General features: G+C 39.0%; 1 protein-coding gene across 9 annotated transcripts in view; it reads left to right on the top strand.

The window, feature by feature from the left end:
* Nucleotides 1–22,089, top strand: part of PTK2 (protein tyrosine kinase 2) — a 230,038-nt gene that overhangs the window by 116,877 nt on the left and 91,072 nt on the right. For all 9 annotated transcript variants that reach the window (XM_074831417.1, XM_074830880.1, XM_074830964.1 and 6 more), the window contains 2 exons: nucleotides 4,003–4,090; nucleotides 21,470–21,549. In XM_074831417.1, coding sequence (XP_074687518.1) covers nucleotides 4,003–4,090; nucleotides 21,470–21,549 — 168 coding nt within the window. The remainder of the gene's footprint in view (nucleotides 1–4,002; nucleotides 4,091–21,469; nucleotides 21,550–22,089) is intronic.

Consider the following 22,089-nt stretch of genomic DNA (forward strand, 5'->3'; position numbering starts at 1 on the left):
CCTGAGCCTCCTTTTCTCCAGGCTAAACACCCCCAGTTCCCTCAGCTGCTCCTCACAGGACTTGTGCTCTAGACCCTTCACCAGCTTCGTTGCTCTTCTTTGGATGTGCTCCACCACCTCAATGTCTGTCTTGTAGCAAGAGGCCCAAAACCAAACACGCTATTTGAGTATCCTGGTCTAGATAAGGGTGACTGATGTATGCCGTTGAAGGTCTGAGATCATTTCCACATGCATTTCTTCAAACCTGAATGGTCTCTGTTTTTTGGCTTGTAGGATGACTGAAAAATAGGAAAAGAGGTGGTATGGAATGACTACCAGTATTTAGGCAGTATTTGTTTAGTACATTGGGACACCAAATAATTGTATAGCGTGCAAATTCAACCCCATCTTCAGTATCTTATTATTACATTAAGATGTTTGAAACACATGCACTGAATTGTAACACATCCAGTATTTAGAAGGTCCCCTTGGTCAGGCAGTTGATACCCCTCTGGTGGGTTGACCTCGGCTGGCTGCCAGACACCCACCCAGCCCCTCTTTTACTCCCTCTCCTCAACAGGACAGAGGGAGAAAATAGGATGAGAAAACCTGTGCATCAAGACTAAAGACAGATCACTTAAAAGTATGGTCACAGGCAAAACAGACTCAAATACTAAATTTATTGACAATTAAAATAGATACAGGTAGTGAGAAAAAAAGGCAAACATTAAAAAAAACACCTTCCCCCCATACCTTTACCCAGGCCTGAGGTCACCCCTTCACTCCTGACTCCTCTCCCCTCCAAGGGGTGCAGGGGTTGGGGCTGGGGGTTGCGGTGGGTCCCTCGCAGCCCTCTGGGCCGCTCCTCCCTCCTGCCCCATGTCCCTGCTCCAGCCGGGCCCTTCCCCGGGCTGCAGTCCTTCAGGGACAACCTGCTCCCGCCTGGGCTCTCCACGGCCGCAGCTCCTGCAGGAAATATCCCCCCGCTGCGGCGTGGGGCCCTCCCCGGGCTGCAGGGTGGGTCTCTGCTCCCGCGGGGTCTCTCCAGGGCTGCAGGGGATCCCTGCTCCGGGCCTGCAGCACCTCCTGCCCTCCTCGTCCTCCGGCCTCGGGGTCCCTCTGCTGCTGCTCCCTCCTTGGCTTCCTCCTCCTCTGCCTGGGCCGCCTTTGGCCCTTGCTGAAACCTGGTTTCCCCCGGGTGCCCCCAGCTTGGCTGAGGGGCTCAGCTGTGTCCTGCGCTGGGGCCGTTGGAGCCGGCTGGGACCCCCCAGAGGCCGCCCTGCAGCCCCCTGCCAGCGCCTGGGCATGCATTACAGCTCCTTAGGGCAAGTACACATACTGTCTTACTATTCTTTGCCTTGAAATAATTGAAAATACGTTGTCCATTAACTGTCCCCCAGAAGTGCTGTGTGCTGATACTCTGTCTTGTACACAAACTAGGTATGTAGAAATCCATTCAGGTGAAGCCGTAACTTTGTGCCTGAGAAAAGCGGCCAGTGTTAGCTTGCAAGATCCTGACTTTTCCTTAGCTGACTTCACTGCCCTGATTTATAAATTCTCTTGTGCCATGCTAATACCCTTGAGTTGCATGTCAGCCTTTGCTATGTAGTTGGTAGTCTCTCACAAAGATTAATCAGAACAATAATAAAAAAGGTGCCATATTTTGAGTTAACATCCAGTGATCTGACAGAGTGCAGCTCCAATGGGAAAGGATGAAATTGTGTTTTAATTAATTGGGAGATACTGCGATATGCATAACCAGTTACCCAGTCACCTTCAAATATTGCGTCAGTCAACTTCTCTTTGCTCAGGGGTTGGATCTTCACTTTTGAATACTCTTTTTCCTGCTTGCCATTTCATGCAGTGAGGCTTGGAAGGTAATGTGGAAACCTGCTGCCTGAGAGAGGAATAGGAATAGATAAGGGTGAGGAGAGAATAGTGGGAGAAAATGCACCTTGGAAATGATGAGAAATCAATAAGGATAGTTTTCAGAGACCAGTGTTGGTTTTAATCTTAAAATGTAGAAAGAACTAAAATGCACTGGGTTATACAGCCCAAAAAAGTGCAAACAAGTAATTTTTACATAGATTTGTCTTATTCCGTACCATTCTCTGCAGCGGTGTTCAGTAGTACGTGTGAGGGGATATGGCAGAAGCAGGTGGTAGGGGAGACTCTGCTTTTCTGCTTCTGGACAGTGTGCTCGCACTGCTTTCTCTCCCTAGCACTTAAACACCTGCAGGTACAATTTGGCTTATATCTAAAATTTTAGTGAATAACTAGATATCTGCTATGTATCATGAAATGTAAACGTTGATCAGCAATAGAAGGTGTGTGCCTTCTCAATTAATTTTCGAGAGTTTGTCTTAACTGTGACTTTGAGTCTTTTTTTTGTTTATAGCTGTCATTGTATCATAGAATGGTTTGGGTTGGAAGGGACCTTAAAGACTGTCTAGTCCCACCCCCCTGCCATGGGCAGGGACACCTTCCACTAGCCCAGGTTGCTCAAAGCCCCGTCCAACCTGGCCTTGAACCCTTCCAGGGAGGGGGCAGCCACAGCTTCTCTGGGCAACCTGTGCCAGTGTCTCACCACCCTCATTGTAACAAATTTCTTCCTTATGTCCAATCTAAATCTATCCTCTTTCAGGTGTTCTCCACCTCTTTTGTATATCCTACAATCTGAAGATCTCTTTTCTTTAAGAACATGTTTTCTGTGCACAAGAAGACTAAGTGTGCATTTTCCTTTATGAAATAAACTTGCCATACTATGAAAAACTTCGTTCTAAGTATTCCTAGTTTGTATAGTGTGTTTACTGTTTCTAAATGTTTTCCTTATTTTAATGATTCCTAACAGGAGAATATATTTTCAGGGATTTCAAAGCAAAGAAGAATAATGCAACTTCTGTTTGCAGAGGAATCCTAACTGGCAGTAACTCCTAGTAACGTTTTACCAAATCCCCTTATAAATCTTGATTACAGGCAGTCAGATCACTTGCTGAAAAGAAGTTTGTGTCCTGCTGAAATCAACAGATTGAAATGTTGCAATTTTTGCTCTTGTCATCATGAGTAGATTGCTAAATATACTTATTTTGGGGAAGGGCTGTAAAGAGTTTTATACTTAGGATATGCTGTATTGGCAACCCAAAGGGATGAGGACATTTATTATCAGAATTTCATTGCAGAAGTGTGTTAGAGGGAGGAAGCATGCAGTGTTTGTCAAACATCGTGGACTCTTACTGCTGGACAAGCAATAATACTAAATTTAGCTGTTGGAAGCAGAAGTTTAGGGTTTGAGAAGGGAGACGAATTTGGTGTAGGTCATGGATCAAGGCTAATTCGGAATCTTCCTCACTCTGTGGTGTACTATTAACTTGAAAAATATGACTGTCATGTTGAAAACTGGTTCATTTGGCTTTTGCATGCATGTTGATGATGAATATGGGAGTAGGAAACCTTTGGAACATTTCAGAAGTGAATATTACAGTACTTGATCAGAGAAGGAGCGGAGTCGTCTTCCTTGAGTAAGTCCTTGTTTTGTCTGTAGGATGCAGCTCCCTGGTAACACTGGTTGCCACTCCTACTTGGAGCAGTGGGATCTGTGTTTTAAGTACCATGCTGTGATCACTGAAGATAAAAGCTGTTGCCAGCGGGTCATGTCAGTGGTTATGGCAGCTCATCTGCTGTTGTCACCTAACGGGGGCCTCCCTTCCCTTGGATCTGGACCTGATAGCATATCTGCTCCAAGTCCTGATGCTTCAGTCCTCACTGAAGCTTTGAGAAAGCAGCAGGGGTTTATGTTTGCTTCTATTACAAAGGTCCTTTGTAAACATCTTTATGAAGTGTCGGGTATGACATTCCAGTTTAGTTCTCTGAATAGTCAAAATAGGAAATCTTCCCTTAGTTTTCTGGGTTTGTTCTGATTTTATCCTTATTTTTAAGAATGTTTGAAGACGTCTTTTATTTGTGAGGAAATCTCAATTATTATTTTTGTCTCACCAGTTTAATTCTCTTTTTCTTGCTTTTCAGATACGAATTGAGAATTCGATACTTGCCAAAAGGATTTCTAAACCAGTTCACTGAGGACAAACCAACTCTAAATTTTTTCTATCAGCAGGTATGTTCAGTTCTACTACTTTTGCTCAATTTGCTGAATTCTTGCTGGTTTTGCTGAATTTGGAAAATTCTGGATTTGTTAATGCGGATAACATATTACTGTGGAAACAGAAATTGGTAAAATTTAAGGTTGCATAAGCATAAAGCAGAAAGGGCATGAAGCCCATGGCATCTTTCTCCTTGAGAAGTGGTGAGGGATATTTTCCAAAGACGAGGTAATTCTGCAGTTGTCATCTTAACTCAGATAAAATTTGCTGTTGTTCAGCTGGCTTCTTATAGTTATTTCACAGTTTATTAAATTGCTGAATTTCTTTATTTTTACAACCACAAATAAGTGGGCAGTTTCACTACAACTATGGAATCTTTTTTCATTCATATTGTTAGGTTATTTTCTTGATTTGAGTATCTCTTACAGATTAATAAAACCGCATAGTAGTAAAAGCTTCTATAAATTAAGCACCTAAATCTTCATTTTGTTCATTTAAATAATTTTAATCTGCTTTTAGACTGGTAAGATCAAAGTAAAACTTCATGAGGATATCTTTTAGAGGAGTTTGCACTAGAATGGTTATGGAACACCCTAACTTTTAAGAATCCATGCATCTGTGAAAATTCAAAGCTGAAGTTATTTATTTGCTACAGGTTAGGTGGGTCTTTGCCAGTGTCTGTATGGTACGTTGTCTATGTTCATACACTGAAGTAATGTTAGTGCATAACAAACAGTTTGAGTTACTAATGCTGACAAGTTGGTGAACCAAATACGTTTTTATGTCATAGTTTTGAACAATATACTGCTACATGGAGGATTGGTTTTAATCTAGCTTATTTAAAGGAGTCGTTTTATGGAGTATTGTCGTGATAGAGATGGAATGAGGAAGGAATGAGAGGCAGGGGGAAAGGACTTGTGAAGTCAGCTGAAATGGTGGAGCTCAGGAACTACACCACAAAAGCTCTGGAGTTTTGTTTGGAAATAGGATTTTTTTTTTTTTTTAACCTGATGTGTTTTGTTGTGTCAAAGGAACAGCAGTATGAAGTGTTGATGATGTTACTCAAACCCCAAAGGCTTCTATCAAGGAAAACTATTGCCATGGACTACTCTTCTTTTTGTTGTGTCTCTTCCACATTCAGAAATACCTTGATCTTAGTTCGCTTGCTTGGGGCGTACCATAATTCTTGAGCAACATCCCCTAAAATAAGGATATAACTGGAGATGGTCCAAAGCGTGACACTCTTCAGCCCTTGTGTACAGACACACTTGAAGATGAGGAACCAGGAAACAGTAATTCTGATTAAATTTTCTTTTTAAGTTTCTAAAAAGAGGGAAACATAATCCTCCCCTTTTTTCATCTGAAAGCAGACTATAGAATTAACGTGCTCATACTCATGTCTTCCATCCTTTATTGTGCGTGCGCACGCATGTGCGCACACACACGCTTTCCTGCTTTAGGTAAATGACTTAATTTTTTTAATGTGTGATGAAATTTTTGTATTGATACGTGATGGAATTGACTTCTGAGAAGACAATTCTAGTGCAATGCTTATCTGAACTTAGCATTCTAGTTTAACTGATCTGTGCGATACGTTTCAGCCTAAAAATGTCTGGATTTTAGTGACTTTTTAGTACTACCAGGGGTTTTTGTAGAAACAATAAAATCATGTTCCTTTTTACTTCAATGGCTAGTGACTTTCTTCATACTGTCTTTAAACATAGGAGGTTTGTGTTTCCCATGATGCAAAAGTTGGTGATGAGGTCCAAAATAATTTCGTGAACTCCCATCGTTTACCTGTTCAACAGCTGGGAAGCCTGCAGCATCCTCTCATTTGTGCCTCAGAGAACTGTTTCTTTCAAGGAAGGAATTTAGAATGCCAGAGGAATACTTTTTAGCATTTTCTGAGAAACACATTTTTACTAAATTTGGGGAAATCATTAGAAACAGGTACAAATGGCTCAGAATAGCAAGAAGGTTTGTGAAGGTCATCAGGAACTGATACACAAAGATGACAGCTGCATGTATCTCACGATGCCCTGAATCCTAGTTCTAGTATAAAATGAAAATCAGAGGATCTTGTCTCCTTGTTCTGCACACCACACCATTTTTTTCCTCTTCCTTTTTCTTCTCCACCTTATGGTGAGGTATTTCTAAATCCAGATCTTCAACAGTCACTGTTCTTTGTTCTGGGGTGCTGCAAGGTATTTGGGTCTCCATTGTAATGGAAATCAGGTGCACAACTTTCCAGAGCTGTCATTCTCTGTCCATGATTCTGTTTTGCTCTGTAAGTCTCACTTGGCCTCTTGAATAAATTAGGATAATTACTTTTATCTGGCAAAGTGTTAAGACAACCCCACCGACTTATGAAAAGAAGGCACGAAAAGAATTTGAACAGTAACGCTGCATCATAAAACAGACCTACAACAGAGGGGGATGTGGAAAAACAAGGAAAGACGATTTTTCACATTCTGTTCCTCTCTCATTGTCAGTCCCGCAACGTTTTAACATCCTCTTCTGCTAACCACAGCTCTCAGGCAGATATGTGTATAGGCAAGAACAACAAAATGTACCTAAAGCATACATGCATACATAGATGTCTTGAGCTTTCGGCACAGAAGTAACTGTTAGAGGTAATGAACGTAGGACCAGTTACAGAATTTTAAACTATCCTAACAGAATTACTCCTCTGTAATCAAATTGGCTTTTATAGATGTAAAAGTCAAATAAATTGCTGTCTTGCGTGTTATAAATGAGAAAAAAAGATTTTGAGAACCAGATGCTGCCTGTGACTAAATCTTTCTTTTCAAGATGAGGCTGAGAACCTATTACTAACTTGATAACATCTAGACACGTGTTGTCTGACTTATTAAAAATGTACAACATCAAATTCAAAAGTTCATGGAGAAGGAAGAGAAATAGGGTGATTTCTGGCACCCGTGAATTGTCCGTGGATTTCAGAAAATGTTGGTTTTTTGAATTTGAGTTGCAGAGCAGCAGTATTGTTGAAAAAGAAGCTGAAAGTTCGAGTAAAGAGACTGAATCCTCAAGTGTTCTTCATCTTCCAGAAAAGCACAGAACATTTGTAAAGATAACAAAATGTTACCTTAATCGCTGTCAACAGACACAGTTTATTCATACAGTTAACCCAAACCACAATTATCAGGCTGTTAAACTGAAAACTGGCACACGTTTTGTAACTTCACATGCATGACTACTCCCATTCACTTCAATGAGTGCATTGCCCTGTATAAATTGGTGCAAGCATTTACGTCTTCTAAGCTTGGACTTAATATGTGAAATCCTTTTTCCTTTTTTTTTTTTTTTCTCCTTCTTCCCCTTAATTTTGAAGATTTTAAGGATGCTGTGACCTTTCTTTGGTTTGGATATTCTTTATTTTCAAGAGTCTTGAACAGATCAAAAGCCTCCGACCAGAACTGTTTGTAGTTTGACGTACAGCCGTTTGTAATCAGCGGCGGTCAGTCTGCCATCTGCAGACTGTGTGTAAGCTGTTCTAATTGGAAGTACAAAACCAGAGCGTCCCTGGTTTACAAGCTGTACAGCAAAGGATTAAAATTGGGGAAGGGGATGACAGAACCACGGAACTTGTTTGTAACGTCAGATTTAGTTATACTAATATTGATACCTTGCGGTTTGTCAAAGCATCTTGTGTTTCAGGCTTCGAGATTTGAGATGGGGTAGAGGCTGATGCTTAGGCCATTCCTCTTGACTGGCGTTGTCTCTTCAAGACACATCATTTTACATCCCAGTTGAGAGCTCTGATCAACAGACTAGAGCTAGAATTGTGTCTTTTTTTTTTTTTTACTCATGTGTTTGGAAGGTGTCAAAGGTAGTGGATGGCAGGTCTTCAGCGGTATCTTCTCTTTTTCCATTAAGTGGAGCATTTAGGTGGTGATACTGCATTGACTGCATTATTCCCTTGGGCCCAACTGCTTACGATTTCAGCCAAATTAGGCAAATTGGATCCCACCCAGTGCTGTTTGAATTGTGAGGTTAAAGTATTCAAAAATCAGGAAATGCCAAATTTATAGTTGTCTTCACAGTTGGCAGATGCTTACTGCATAGGTTTTATGTGCCAGCCTTCAGTTGTTTCCCCTTGTATTGTATACCCAACTCTGAACCAAAGTGAACTTTGATCCTGACCCCAAAACCTTAAACATGAAGTACAGAGGATTGCTGAGTAAAAATACTGTAAATTAATTTTTATCAATAAGTATCTCCTTTTTTTGTTCTGTTGACTGTTTTGTAAATCTCAGAAGAATAAAGATGTGTCTTCTGTATGAATTTTTACCATTTTTCAAGAAAACTTCAGAGGAAACAAGCATAAAGGTACAGAAAGAGAATTAAAAATTGGGAGGTTTTTTGGGTAATGAAATTAGACTTCACATACTTCTTGTATTTTTTGGGAGCATTTCCAGTCACTTTAAATAAGTCTTGGTGAAATTCATTGCCAGTGTCTTCCTTTCCCTCTGTTCCAGTGACATGGCTGCTGGGAGGTGGAAATAAAGGGGACGGGCTTCTCTCTTTTGCCTTAATAGCTGAGTGAGGAACGAAAGCCATATCTCACATCAAGATAGAATACGGCTTTTAAACATTCATATAATGAGAATCAGACGTAAGCTACTTGAATTGCCTTCCTTTTATTGTGGGACAAGAGCCTGCACACATTTATCCTTGAATAACATGTTAGCCTCCAGTAATTGGAGATGGTTTATCCCTTGATGAAAAGGGAGTAAGCATGGGGGGGGCAGTGGGGGGCGGGGGGGGGGGGGGTGGAAAATCAGCTCTTAGGCATCAGCTGTTCCATTGTTGCTGTCCTTGCACTACAAACAGAAGACTTTTAAAGTAACTTTTGGGGGGTTTTGAGATCCTGAAGAATAAGAAAAGGTTGTTTTCATCAGTGTAGAATTTTTCTATATGCTGCCATGTTTAGCCTGTGGTGTGGAGCTGCCCTGGAGTTGTGTGTGTGTGTGTGTGTATATATATATATATATATATATAGTAAAGGAGACCATAGGACTGAAGCATGTTTTGGATTTGATTTTTAAAATGAGCCAAAGTTTTGTGTAATGCACAAGAGAAGGAATTGCAAGCAGAGGATGGTCTCAAAGTTAGGTCAGGTAAATGGTGTTCTGCAAAAACTGAGCTGAATTCTATGCCACAGGCATTCTGTGTTTCACCAGACAAGTACAATGCAGGTTCATTTTTGTAAGAAGACTGTTTCTAAAAACAAAAGAGAAAAAAGTGATACTTGTTTTCCTCTAAAAGAAGGGAGGAAAAAAAGAAAATTCTCTAAAGAAGGAGGAGGCAAAGTTTCTTGTGGACAAATGGGACTTTTTTGCTCTGTATCTATAGTGTCTGTCAAGATAATGTTAACACTTAAAATGTCTTCCTTAAATGAAAATTCTGTTATATTGTGGCAGATAAATGCATCATGCAAATTAAATTATTTTTATAACACTGTCCCCCAACATGTAGGAAATTTTAAGTCCAGGCAATTACTCTAATAACTTAATGATTGAAGTTTTATAAGGCTTAGGTGCATGAGATATAATTTGAAGTGCAGGCTGGGAATTAGACTCTTTAACCTAATTAAATAACAACATCTTTTATACCTTAATAAAAATAGGAGACCTAAAGCAAATGACTTTGACAGGAAAAGCTTTGAAGAAAATCAAGGACGTAGGGAGAAAAGCTGGCATTGTTCCTGATATTGGCAGCTTGTTTAAAAGAAAAAATAAACCAAAAAAGGTCTTTCAGGAAGAGTTAGTGGTTAACACATAAACTGTGCTCTACAGGGAAGTGGTAATAAATGTACGAATTGCAGCTGCTTAAAAAAGTATTTTAAAAAATATTTTTAAAAAAATGATAAAAATATAAATCAAACTGAACATCACCTGACTGCTCCTTAGAGCTTGCAAAAGTAATTATAAGTGAGATAACCTTTACAGGGGTCGGTTTCTTGAAATTGCTGAAATTCACAATATCTCATAAAGTACTAATTTTTTAACTGTAGATGTTGATTTACACTCTCAAAACTATGCTGACATTCTTGTAGATCTTGCTGTTCGTATAGTTGTGTAGCTACTTTGGTATCTTCCAAATGTTCTGTGTCAAATGTCTGTTTTCTATTAGCAGTGCTGTATGATAGGAATGTAAAACATACTCGTATTCCTAAATACCTCTTAAATAGTCAGCCAAGCTCAGTCCAGAGAAAAATGGCTGCTTTGATTTAAAATTTCCACCTGTCAACCGGAGTGGTGAAAATAGTGCTTGTGGGCTTTCTTGCAGTCACATGTGAATTACTCTTAATTCAAGACGATAAATTTAAAATGCTCAGGACAGGTTCCCATGTACTGATGCATGGATGTGTCTTTGTTAGTGATCTTGAACAAGATGTTATTTAGATTAGTGAATTAGGCTGTACATAATACACATTGGACCCCCCCCAAAAAAGTTGAATCACGTTGATACTTGGACTCATTTGTTCTGTAAAAGCAAAATTCTGTGTCAGAGACAAGAAGTATAAAATTAGCTGTTAGTAAGGCATGCTTAGTAGGTTGGGTACTATATGGCTCCCAAGAGTATAGTCCTACTTTATGGAAGATCTGAGCAGCAGTGTATATTGCAGTGACATCTGGAGATCAGCCCACTCGGACAGAAGGGATCATTTTTAGCCATTCTGTCCCTAACAATGCCTCATCAGAAGTTGATTTCCCCCCCACCCCATCTCTAATGCCCTTATTATTAACAGAGGAGCTTCCAAAATTAGTTAGAGATGTCAAAGATCACCTTTAGATAATACAGAGACTGTGACCTTGGAAGATGAAGAGGAGGAGCAGCTGAGGGCAGATGGCAAATGAACGTTATCCTGATACTGAATCTGTGCTTTTACTGCCACTAGAAGAGGCCAAAGCCTTAATTTTCCCTAATGTAGACTTATCTTCTATAATAAGTCTAATATTATTAGATGGGTAAATAGGGGTGGAAGCACATATGTGTTTCCCTCCTGTGCACATTTTTAAAACTACCATTACGATCATTAAGGTGGCTCCTAAAAATACTGATGACATTAAAAGCATGCGTTGGGATTTTGTACATATGGTACTTCATTCAAAGCAGATGAGGCACAAATCTTTGAGGGTTAATTTTGCATAAGATTTCTGAAGCTGTAGCAATGTGGGTTGGGACCCTATTCTTTCAAGCTGATTATTCTGGTTTTGTAGTGAAGAAAGTTCCGCGTCCTACAGGAACCTGCTGTTGGGAAATGAGGGTGGGCTCCTCTGTGAAAAGATGGAGGAGCTGTCTCCTTTTGCAGTTTGGTGATTACAGATATAAGCAATTATATTGGGTGACTGTTCCGCATTCATCTAATGATCTGTCTGTCCCGGGATACCCTACAGCGTTTCCGTGGTGCGTTTAACGCTACAAGAAAGATTACAACGGAAACCACAGAATATTTGAGATAATTATGTCTGATAGGGTACCAAGGAAGAACTGTGCTGTGAATCACGGCGGACTTGTGTGTGGTACTGCTGCAAGTGAGGAACAAAACTCAGTCTGGACAGGAGTACCCTGAACACAGAGCAGCATTGTTCATTTGGAATGTGAAATTGTGGGGAAAAGTGGTATATGCTTCAATCATTGTTTTGGTCACATAAGTAGTTTGTGAAGATCAGCTTTTCTGATGGATGTGTTGAGCTATTCTGGACTTTTGTGTTACAGGAGTTGGTAGATGACAGGAAGAATTTCACTGGACTTTCATAGGACTGATGTCACCAGAAGTGGTGTGTGTTAGTGTAAAACAAAGATCCTGGTGAGCAGCTTCTGTGGAGGCTGAGAGTGAGCTGTTACATACAAAAAACAAACACCAGAATACCTTCAGGTATTAGAAACTTGAATGTTTAAAAGCAGGTGTTAAAACACACCTGAGCTGTTAAAAAGGAGAATAAATAAATAATAATTATTGTAGATACAGGAAGGTTAAGAGGAAGGTTGTGTTTGTTAATACAAAAGCTGCTAACTAAGCACAAGTACATCATTTCTGAATATGAAAAACACCAGCTAAAAATATCTGGATAGAACAAGTGGGTAAGGAGAAAATGAGGTAATGCAAATCTTTGTTTTCCATGCTTCGTTAAACTATTATAGTTACGATTTTTATGCTACTTACTAAATGGAGTACAGAAGACATTTTGGTTCTTTGTTTGCTTGTCTAAGTATCTTCTATGTTGTGGTGATTTTTTTTTTTTTTTTTGGTTGTGCACTTAACTCTTTAGGGGGTACTTAATCACTGAAGTGCTGTTTAAATCCAGTTTTCAAAGCAATGCCAATTTAAAAAAAAAAAACCACCAACCAAAAAAGGACTAAGTTGTGTAAGTAGGTCATAGACATTGAAAGTAAAGCAAGAGAAATAGATTGCTTATTTTTAAACTGTCCTCCTGAAAAATTGGAGATTATCCTGTGGGAAATTTCTTGGTAACATGAAATAAGCTGGGAAAGCCAGTGTAGTGGCTAATTATTCGCCCTTTTAGAGACACCATTTGATAGTACTGCTGCTAAAGAATTTTCATAGTAGTTACGCTTGAAAACTCAGTACAAAATGTGATAATTTCATTTAATAATTTCTAAGGATATAAACAAATTTAAACCTAAAATATATTTTTAGGACACAGCAAGTATGTTGTGTTTTTTTTTTTTTTTTTTTTTTTTTAAAATCCCTAAACTCCTGGAAAGTGTTCAGTGCTAAGTTCAGAGTGATTTTACTCTTGTTCTTAATAAAGAAATTTAAATCCAGCATGGTGTTTTTATGAACTGCACTGGCAAGATGGCTTGTCAGCCTGAGTGAACATTTTTCTGAAATACTGCAGCTGCATAAAAAAATCGTGTGCAGAAAAATGAAGCAGATGGCTTTTGAAAGTAGCAGCTGGTATATAAAATACGAGGCCTGTGATAGATTTCTTAAATCATGTGTGCTAGTGTAGGGCTATTCTCTAATTTCTCCATCTTCACAAAAATGGGCTTTCTTCTGTCTCCAATTTTTATTTTAAATTGTACCAGCTGGAATTTGCTAGCCATGTATATAGCCAGGAAAGTGCCCATTATTTCCTAGTAAATCTTGAGAAGTTAGAAGTTATACCATCAATAATTTGCCCATTCAAGTGAAAGAACAAATATTTTAAAAAGTCTGATACCAGAATTGAAACTGGGCTTTTGTTTACGTGCCTGTCTTCCTTGTGGAAAAGGCTTATTAGTTCATGGTTCAGTGTTCACCTCCTTTCTTTTGCCGTGATTTAAGGCTATCTTTGAACTTTTAAAGCTCAAAAGACTTAGAGACATAAGGGAGATTTTTGTTCTGAGTAATCAGTGAAGAACAGTGACGAAAAAATTACTTGAAAAAATATTGGTGGGAATATAAGGTAAATAAACGAAGTGAATTCTCACTGAATATCAGGATGTCAATATGTCAGGAAATATATTATGACATAGGATTATATTGGACTTACAAATTCTTATTTGTTTTAAATACTACTGCCCTTTCTAAGCATGTATTCATTGAACACAAGTAGTGTGTGTTGGGGGGAGTGACGGTTTTGTTTCAGTCTTTATTTTATCAGAACATGTAAAAGACTTCTTTTTCCTACCTCTGAGAGGTGCATTTATGCTTGGCATTCATGTTTTCCATATACTGCATCCCTTCCCTGCAGTAGATGGTTTGTAGCTGTTGTGACCAAGAGGTCAGCTGAAAATGTGAAGCGATGGTCACACTTTAATTCTTAGTTGCCAGCCTGTGAACAAACAAATGCAAGTATAGTTACTTCTTCTAACACTGACATTGTAGTAGTACTCATCGAGAAGCCTGAAATAGTTTGCATTTCCATTATACAATGTTTAATGGAATTTAGACTAATCCTTCCCCCCCCCCCCCCCCAAAGTGTACACCTGCTTGACTGTAAATCTGATTTAAACTTGTTATAACATTTACAGAAAAAAAAAATCTGAGTGAAAAGGTGCTTGAAATCAGCACCACAGTTTGCAGCAAGAACTTATTTTTGTCTCTATCCTCCTTTAAACTGTTTTTCAATATATTCTTCTCTGCAAGTTCAGATGAGCACGTCTGCTAGAATGCAAAATGGGTAAGTGGAAGCAAGTGTGTTGCAAGCAACATAAACCAAAGTGACTCCCTTAAGATGTAATATTTTAGGGGTTTGATTGTTACCAAATAAAAAGTACATAGGCTTTTAGCAGTATAACACTTGAATTCATAATCCTACTGTAAATCTAAGTGTTTGCCTTGTTAATCTTTATGCATTTTTACTGCTAAAACATTGTGACCATGGGGGATTTGAGATGACTATGGGCTCCACATAGTCTTATCATTGCCAGAGCATCTGGTCTCTAGTATGTGGTGTAAGTGAAGTAACGCCACATGCGTTTAGCCAGGAGTACTTCAGAGGCTTCATTGTGTTGGTGGAAATCGGAAGGGTTGCTGCTTTGCTGTTTCTTGTTTGGCCAGGTGTTGGGGTTTTTTTTTTTGTGGTGGCTTTTTCAAAACCAGGTTTGTGTGACAAGTTTATATAAATTAGTGTTCTCTTACAAACTAGGTAAAATAAAGGTATATTAAATAGCATCCTACAATTCTTTCTGGTTTAGCCTTTGAAGAGATCCCATTCTGAACAATTAAAATGGGGAGCAGAACAATACCAATCTGCTTGAAAGAGTATATCTATGTAGATGACATACTCTTCAGCCTTGCTCCAGGCATTGCATACTGTTAACTGAGCTTCCAAGACGTAAGTAAAAGTCTGCACATGCCACCAAGGATGGCACTTCTGCAGGTGTACCATGAGCTCAAAGATAACACTGTCTCCAAAACCCACAGATCAGGATTCATCCTCCCTCTTTACTATGAATTCAGAACTATGTTAACAGAAAAAAATGGTAGAATTCTTCAGATTTGTCAAGTTTTATTTTTGTGTCTTTGTATATATATAGGCTTTATGCTCTTCAAGATAGGGCCTTTTTTCTCTTGAAAAACAAAAATTATTCTCATTTAACTATATTAACAACAATAATAATAAAAGTAATAATTGAGCAAACACAAAAGACTTCTAGGAAAACCATTCAATTGCCTTGTGGCAGTGCACTTAATTACCATTAAATTATCTCTTGTGTCTCTCCCATTTAATATTTGTTCAGGCTTTTTCCTTAGGAGGCTATGCAGCTCATGCTGAACCTCTTGCAAAATTCTTATCTAATCTTTGCACAAGCATTAGTTAATGCATTGATCTAATGCCATCTCAAAGAGAATAGTCAAGAAAAATTAAAGGTGATAAGAGAAGTTCTCATTAGTATTCTGGGAATAGAAATTGAATCTGCCTCTTTTTTTCCCCTTATGCTCACTGAAATTTAAAGAAGAATGTGTGCGGACAGGTTTCTGGAGAAAGCAAGATAAAATTAATTCCTTCTATCAATTTATTACCTTTGCTGTCCATTATAGGACACTGCTAAATCTACTTAGACCACAAGATTATGGCTATAGGCTTCCTGAAGCTTATAATCTCTTTGTATACCTTCCAAAGTTTAAACACAAAAATAAATAGGTGTATATAATGTATATGCAGTGCTCTATGATAATCAAGTGCAGCTATTAATTTTGATAAGAGGATGTCATGACTAAATTTGTTAACAATGCTGTTAGTCACTTGTGGACATTGAAAGAGGGTATTTTTTTCTGTTTTCATCTTATTTCTTAGGTGCATAAAAGCATTTTTATCCCACTCGTCAGGTTGAATAATGTAGTGAATTTGAAGGACTTGAAACTCCGTATTACTGTACCAAGGAACTTCAGGAATAACACCCCCACACACACCCCCCATGCAGTAGATCAGCAAGGGAGAGTCTCTGTTGGCTGAAATGTGAGGTGGAATATATTCATTTACTCCACCTTTGTGAAATATATGTGTTTGTCCATCTCTTCTGGACTGGGATGTGCAAAAAAACCCCCTTTTTTTTCTGCTTGCCACACTAACAAAATTATGCACTCAAGTAGGCAACTGTCTGCTTCCAGCGTTATGGTGAAAATGTCTCACTCTTGTCTTGCAAATAAGCGGAGGATTTTCATAACACTTATTTTTTCTTCCAAACTCTTGGAATGGGAAGGGTTTTCAAGATTTTCTTAGTCAAGTTCTGGTGCCTGGAGTTGCAGAGTCAAACTGGGAAGATATGACTGGAATTTGTGAAATCTCAGAAGCCAGAGGGCAAGAGGAAAGAAACCCCAAACTTTAAATGTTTGGGTAATGTTGCTTATTTATTTATGGAATAGTAGTTGCTTGAGGCTAGCAGCATTTTAAAATATGTTTGCATGAAACTGAAGATATTCTTAAGCTGTTTAGTTTAACAAATGAAGTACTTCAGAACTGGGATCTACAAGGCAATGAGCTGTGAAGATAAATTAATACATATTTGATCATGATATACTAGTAGCCTCAAATTAGCATAGTTTCTGCAAAGGAAAGTTTTATGTCAGGATTGAAAAAATACTTTGCTACAGCAAGTTCTTTTCAGTGTCTGAATGAATACCTCAAGGAATAAGTGGATAACAGCTCTGAAATTTTCTGATGATGCAAAATTGTTGAAATGGTTAAAAAAATTGAATGCATTGTTTAAAAAAAAAAGTTTAATGAAATACAAGTGAATGGGTATTTGATTTGGGTGGATGTAAGGCAGGGTAGCCAATGGATTTTGTGGACAGGAATGTTAGCTTTTTAACTGAAGTAACTTGGTCTATACATGAAGGTGAATTCTCAAAAAGAAGGGTAGGAGAATGAAATGAAAGCTTGTATTTAAAGTACAGTTAAAAGTTCATTAAACCTCAGTATGGATAATATAAACAAGTAGAAAATTCATTACAGTTTCTTTAAACTTGATACATTTCTGGAATACGGGCATCCATATAAGAACTGAACTCATGTAAAATTTGCATCTCCAATTTGTTTCTTTTCTAACAACCCCATGTAGACCTGTGGACAAGGAGGACTGTTCTGTTGTTTGCCACCTATGTGTACTGCAGAGGTCATTTATGGTAATAACATGAGAGCCTGAAAACTACATTCCTGATTTACGTGCTCTGAGCTTGGGTCTGACAGTTTTCATGAGGCACGGGTTTCATATCCTTACTGATGAACAGAATTTCAGATTTAATTTTCTGTTTAAGTTACTATGTTGTGCCATTTATGAAGGCATCTAGATGGTAGTTCTGATTTAAAGTTAAACAAAACATTGGTTATAGAAGATTTTCTCTTAGGGAAATACTATACCATTACTAACAGGTGCAGTTCTACAGTGGAATGAAGAGTAATTATAACTGGACCATAGTTGAGATAAGAGACTACTCAAAATCCATGCATTTTTTGTCTTGTTTCCAGAAGTGCCCTTTCTAGGGAAACTTCTTCCCATTTTGGCACTTGATGATACTGAACAGTACAGGCAGGTCAAAAATGCCCATACCTTCTGGACTGCCAAATTTCTGGAAAATGCCTCTAGGCGTTGTAATGACTTTGAGTACAAGAGAGATCAAGCTTCTGCAGAGAGTGCAGTGAAGGGCCATGAAGGTGATGAAGGGTCTGGAACATCTCTCTTATGAGGAAAGGCTGAGACTGTTCAGCCAGGAGAAGAAAAGGCTCATGGAGGGGATCTCATCAATGGGTGCAAATACCTGAAGGGAGGGGGTAAAGAAGACAGAGCCAGGCTCTTTTCAGTGGTGCCCAGTGACAGGACAAGAGGCAGTGGGCACAAACTGAAACACAGGAAGTTCTTTCTGAACATCAGGAAACGTGTTTTGTTTTACTATGAGGTTGAGTGAGCACTGGCACAGGTTGCCCTGAGAGGTGGTGGAGCCTCTATCCTTGCAGACACTCAGAAGCCGTCTGGACACGGTCCTGGGCAGCTGGCTCTAGGTGGCCCTGCTTGAGCAGGGAGGTTGGACTGGATGACCTCCAGCGGTTCCTTCCCTGTGTAATTCTGGATGATTTAGATGGGAGAGCTCTTCAGTCACTTCATAACATTAGGCAGTGTTTCCTCCTGATGCTGAAGAATAGGACCTTAAATTCCCCCTTCAGAAAATATTTCTGTAATTCCTTCTTTGCTGAGTCTTTCAGATGAATGGAATCTGCTATATCTTATAAATAAATAGAGAACACAATAACTTCATTTCATTTAGGTTGGAAAAGACCTTAAAGATCACGGAGTCCAACCGGTGACCTAACAGTGCCAAGTCCACCCCTAAACCATGTCCCTAAGCGCCACATCTACACGTCTTTTAAATACCTCCAGGAATGGTGACTCAACCACTTCCATGGGCAGCCTGTTCCAGGGCTTGATAGCCCCTTCAGTGAAGAAATTTTTCCTAATATCCAATCGAAACCTCCCCTGGCACAACTTGAGGCTGTTTCTTCTTGTCCTGTCACTTGTTACTTGGGAGGAGAGACGGACACCCACCTCGCTACAACCACCTGAAAGGAGTTTGTAGCGGAGCAATAAGGTCTCCCCTGAGCCTCCTTTTCTCCAGACTAAACACCCCCAGTTCCCTCAGCTGCTCCTCACAGGACTTGTGCTCTAGACCCTTCACCAGCTTCGTTGCTCTTTGGACACACTCCAGCACCTCAATGTCTGTCTTGTAGTGAGGGGCCCAAAACTGAACCCAGTAATCAAGGTGCAGCCTCACCAGTGCCAAGTACAGGGGGACGATCCCTTCCCTAGTCCTGCTGGCCACACTATTTCTGATACAAGCCAGGATGCCACTGGCCTTCTTGGCCATCTGGGCACACTGCTGGCTCATATTCAGTCAGCTGTCGACCAACACCCCCTGCTCCTTTCCCGCTGGGCAGCTTTCCAGCCACTCTTCCTCAAGCCTGTAGCATTGCGTGGGGTTGTTGTGACCCAAGCACAGGACCTGCCGCTTCACGTTGTTGAATCTCATGCAGTTGGCCTTGGCCCATCGATCCATATCCATGATATGTACTGTAGATATACATGATATGTGTGGTCATATTCTCTCTAGTTTATACATGGTTCTCTGTAACTGATTTCATAAATGAGATGTTTCATCCATTACAGCAGTGACTGTTTACTTGGCTAACACATAGGACGCTGCACTGAGGGACCTTCATAGTTTTGAATGAAAATACAGAATCAAACCTTCCTGGAAGATGCATGTGTGTCTCAGGTTATATCACTTAAAGCCATTGTAATTATGAGATATATAGAGTCTGTGCTTTTGGGGGGGCTTTTTTTTTTAACGTCTAATCAAATAAATCTTTGTAAATGTTACCAGAAAAACTCAGATAGAATGCTGTTTCCCATGAGAAGGCTGTTTGTTTGTTTTATTCGTAAGCATAATGAAGAAAAAGACAGTTATTAATTCTACATATTTTGTGTATTACTACCATGGGAATACAGAATGCCTATTTCCATATGTGTATGTAAATAGCAAATTACATGATGCTGAAGGACAATTATTTCTTCTCCTGTCTCTCTCATTAGTATTTGTAGGGGTTGAATTGAGAAGATGTAAAAGCTTATTGTTTGGTCATGTTGAGTACCTGTATAACTTTAAACGCAAGAAGCTTTCTCCCGATGTTGCAACTGTTGTAATAATTTATCTTCTCACTCTTGCACAGTTTATCATATTTCTTCTTTCACATCTCTCAATAACAAATTAAAATTTTTCATGCACTTCATAACTAAGAAGGTCTTACGCATTTGTTGCTTTGTAGTTCAGCTGTTACATTGGTGGTGAGAGGATGCTGTGGTGCGTGCTTATGTGTTACTGGGAGGATGCTGACTGGAGAGGACCTCCAGCTGTAGAATCTGCTGCTGTACTTCCTTATCTTTTGTATCATGAATTTCATAGTGGTAGCCGTTTGAAATACAACTTGCAGCTTGTCATCACTCAAAACATTTTGCGAAGTGTATTGCTTTCATAATGTGTAATCTTCTCTTTGATCTGCAAGGCAGTCCTGTGGATTTTAGTGATATTTCAGGACTTTCTTCAACTTTAGGATCTTAGGCTTTAGGATCTCAATAGCAAGTTTATGATTTCATAAGATGGAGGATAACATGAGCAATTAAAGAAAAGTCATACTTCTGTAGAGATATGTTACTGGTAAAAACGCCTGTTGCACAGAAGACAGGATTTGCAGAGTTAAGTTCTTCAGCACTAGTTCTGTTCTTTCTTACTGTCTTTTTTTTTTTTTTTTTTGATGTTAGTCACTGTGTAAATTACTTACTCCAGTGTGATGAAAGTATTACCTAAAAAGTAAGCTTTCTGCCTACATCAATGCTAGTAAATAAAACAAGCCCAGAACATGTGATGAAGATTTGACCCATCACAGAATCATTCAGGTTGGAAAAGACCCTTGGGATCATCGAGTCCAACCATCAGCCCGACTCTACAAAGTTCTCCCCTACACCATATCCCCCAACATCTCATCTAAACGACCCTTTAACACACCCAGGGATGGTGACTCCACCACCTCCCTCGGCAGCCTATTCCACTGTCTGACCACTCTTTCTGGGAAAAATATAGTTCATCATAGTCCACCTTGTTGAATACTTAGCACACTCTGTGGTACAGCTTTTGCACATGCCACTTCACCACTCTTGTAGACTGTGCCCCAGCACATGGGGGACGATGCGTGCCAGCAGTGGTCCAAATATGCTCTTTTGGCCCAACCATTGTCTTCAGGAGGGATGACCGTTTGGCCATAGCGTTTGGCCTCCTCCAGGTCAGAGCACACTACTTGGCCTGTTCTGTTTCCTACTGTAGGTGGTAACCATCTACTTTCACTCCTGTTTCTTCTTCTTGCTAGTTCAAACATTATTTTATGTCAGAACGTAGTCTGATTTTCTCATACTACTCTTTTTACTTACTGCTATTTTTAATTTCACAGTAATGCACACACATTTGTCTGGTTTATATGCATGATTAGATGCACCTACAAAATTAAAAACTGTAGACCACGGTGGTTCAAGAATACAGCGTATGTTCACATATCTTGAATGCAGGTGCAACCATCTGCTCAGCCTCTTGTGAAGATTTTGATTCTATTTAATAAAACATAGATAATATTGATGTAGATGAGGAATTTTTAAATAAATTCATTGCAGTCGAAATGGGTTTCTTACAAAAGTGCAGCTCATTTGTGGAGAATATGAATGTAACTTCTTTTTTCTTTTCATGCACTGTAAAGAGCCATTCCAAAAAATTAAACTTAAGACGTATTTATTCTAAAGTTGTTTGGGCAGTATTTTAGTTTGTATTGGTGCTGAACTGATCTTTCTGTGATGTGTACCTACTTCTTTTGCTGTAGGTGAAAAATGACTATATGTTAGAAATAGCAGATCAAGTGGACCAGGAAATTGCTTTGAAACTAGGTTGCCTTGAAATCCGGTAAGCTGATAATTTCATTTATTATTCAACGTGTTTCTGACAGAATATATACATTAATTTTTAAACTGCTTATAGTTCATCGATTTCTGACCCGTATAGTTGAATAAAACATCATTAGACTTTTTGCGACAAAGTCGTTAAAAGAAAAACTGAATAGACTGTATTGTAAACAATTTCTAGTGATTTTAAAATTAACATTAATTTTAATATTTTAATTAATTACATCTTGATACTGCCTTTTGGGTGAATTCTTTTTCTGAATAATTCAAAGACCTGTAAATACAGTGAAGTATACTTTAAACAAAAATGCATCTGTGGTGTTATTTAGCAAATAGTCTTGTCATTGTGCATATATAAATCCTGCAGCTAAGGAGTGTAATCAAAGATAAATGCTGCTACCTTTCTTCTCTGCATTTACTCAATTTTTAATGTACTATTTTCAAATGATTAAATCTTAAGGATTCTTTTGGGTGTTTTTGGTGTTCTTGTCATAGACGGCTGGAAAATAAAGATAAATTTATCAGAATAAGAGATCCTTGA

Source organism: Strix aluco, chromosome 1 (assembly GCF_031877795.1).
Source record: "Strix aluco isolate bStrAlu1 chromosome 1, bStrAlu1.hap1, whole genome shotgun sequence".
Lineage (NCBI taxonomy): Eukaryota > Metazoa > Chordata > Aves > Strigiformes > Strigidae > Strix > Strix aluco.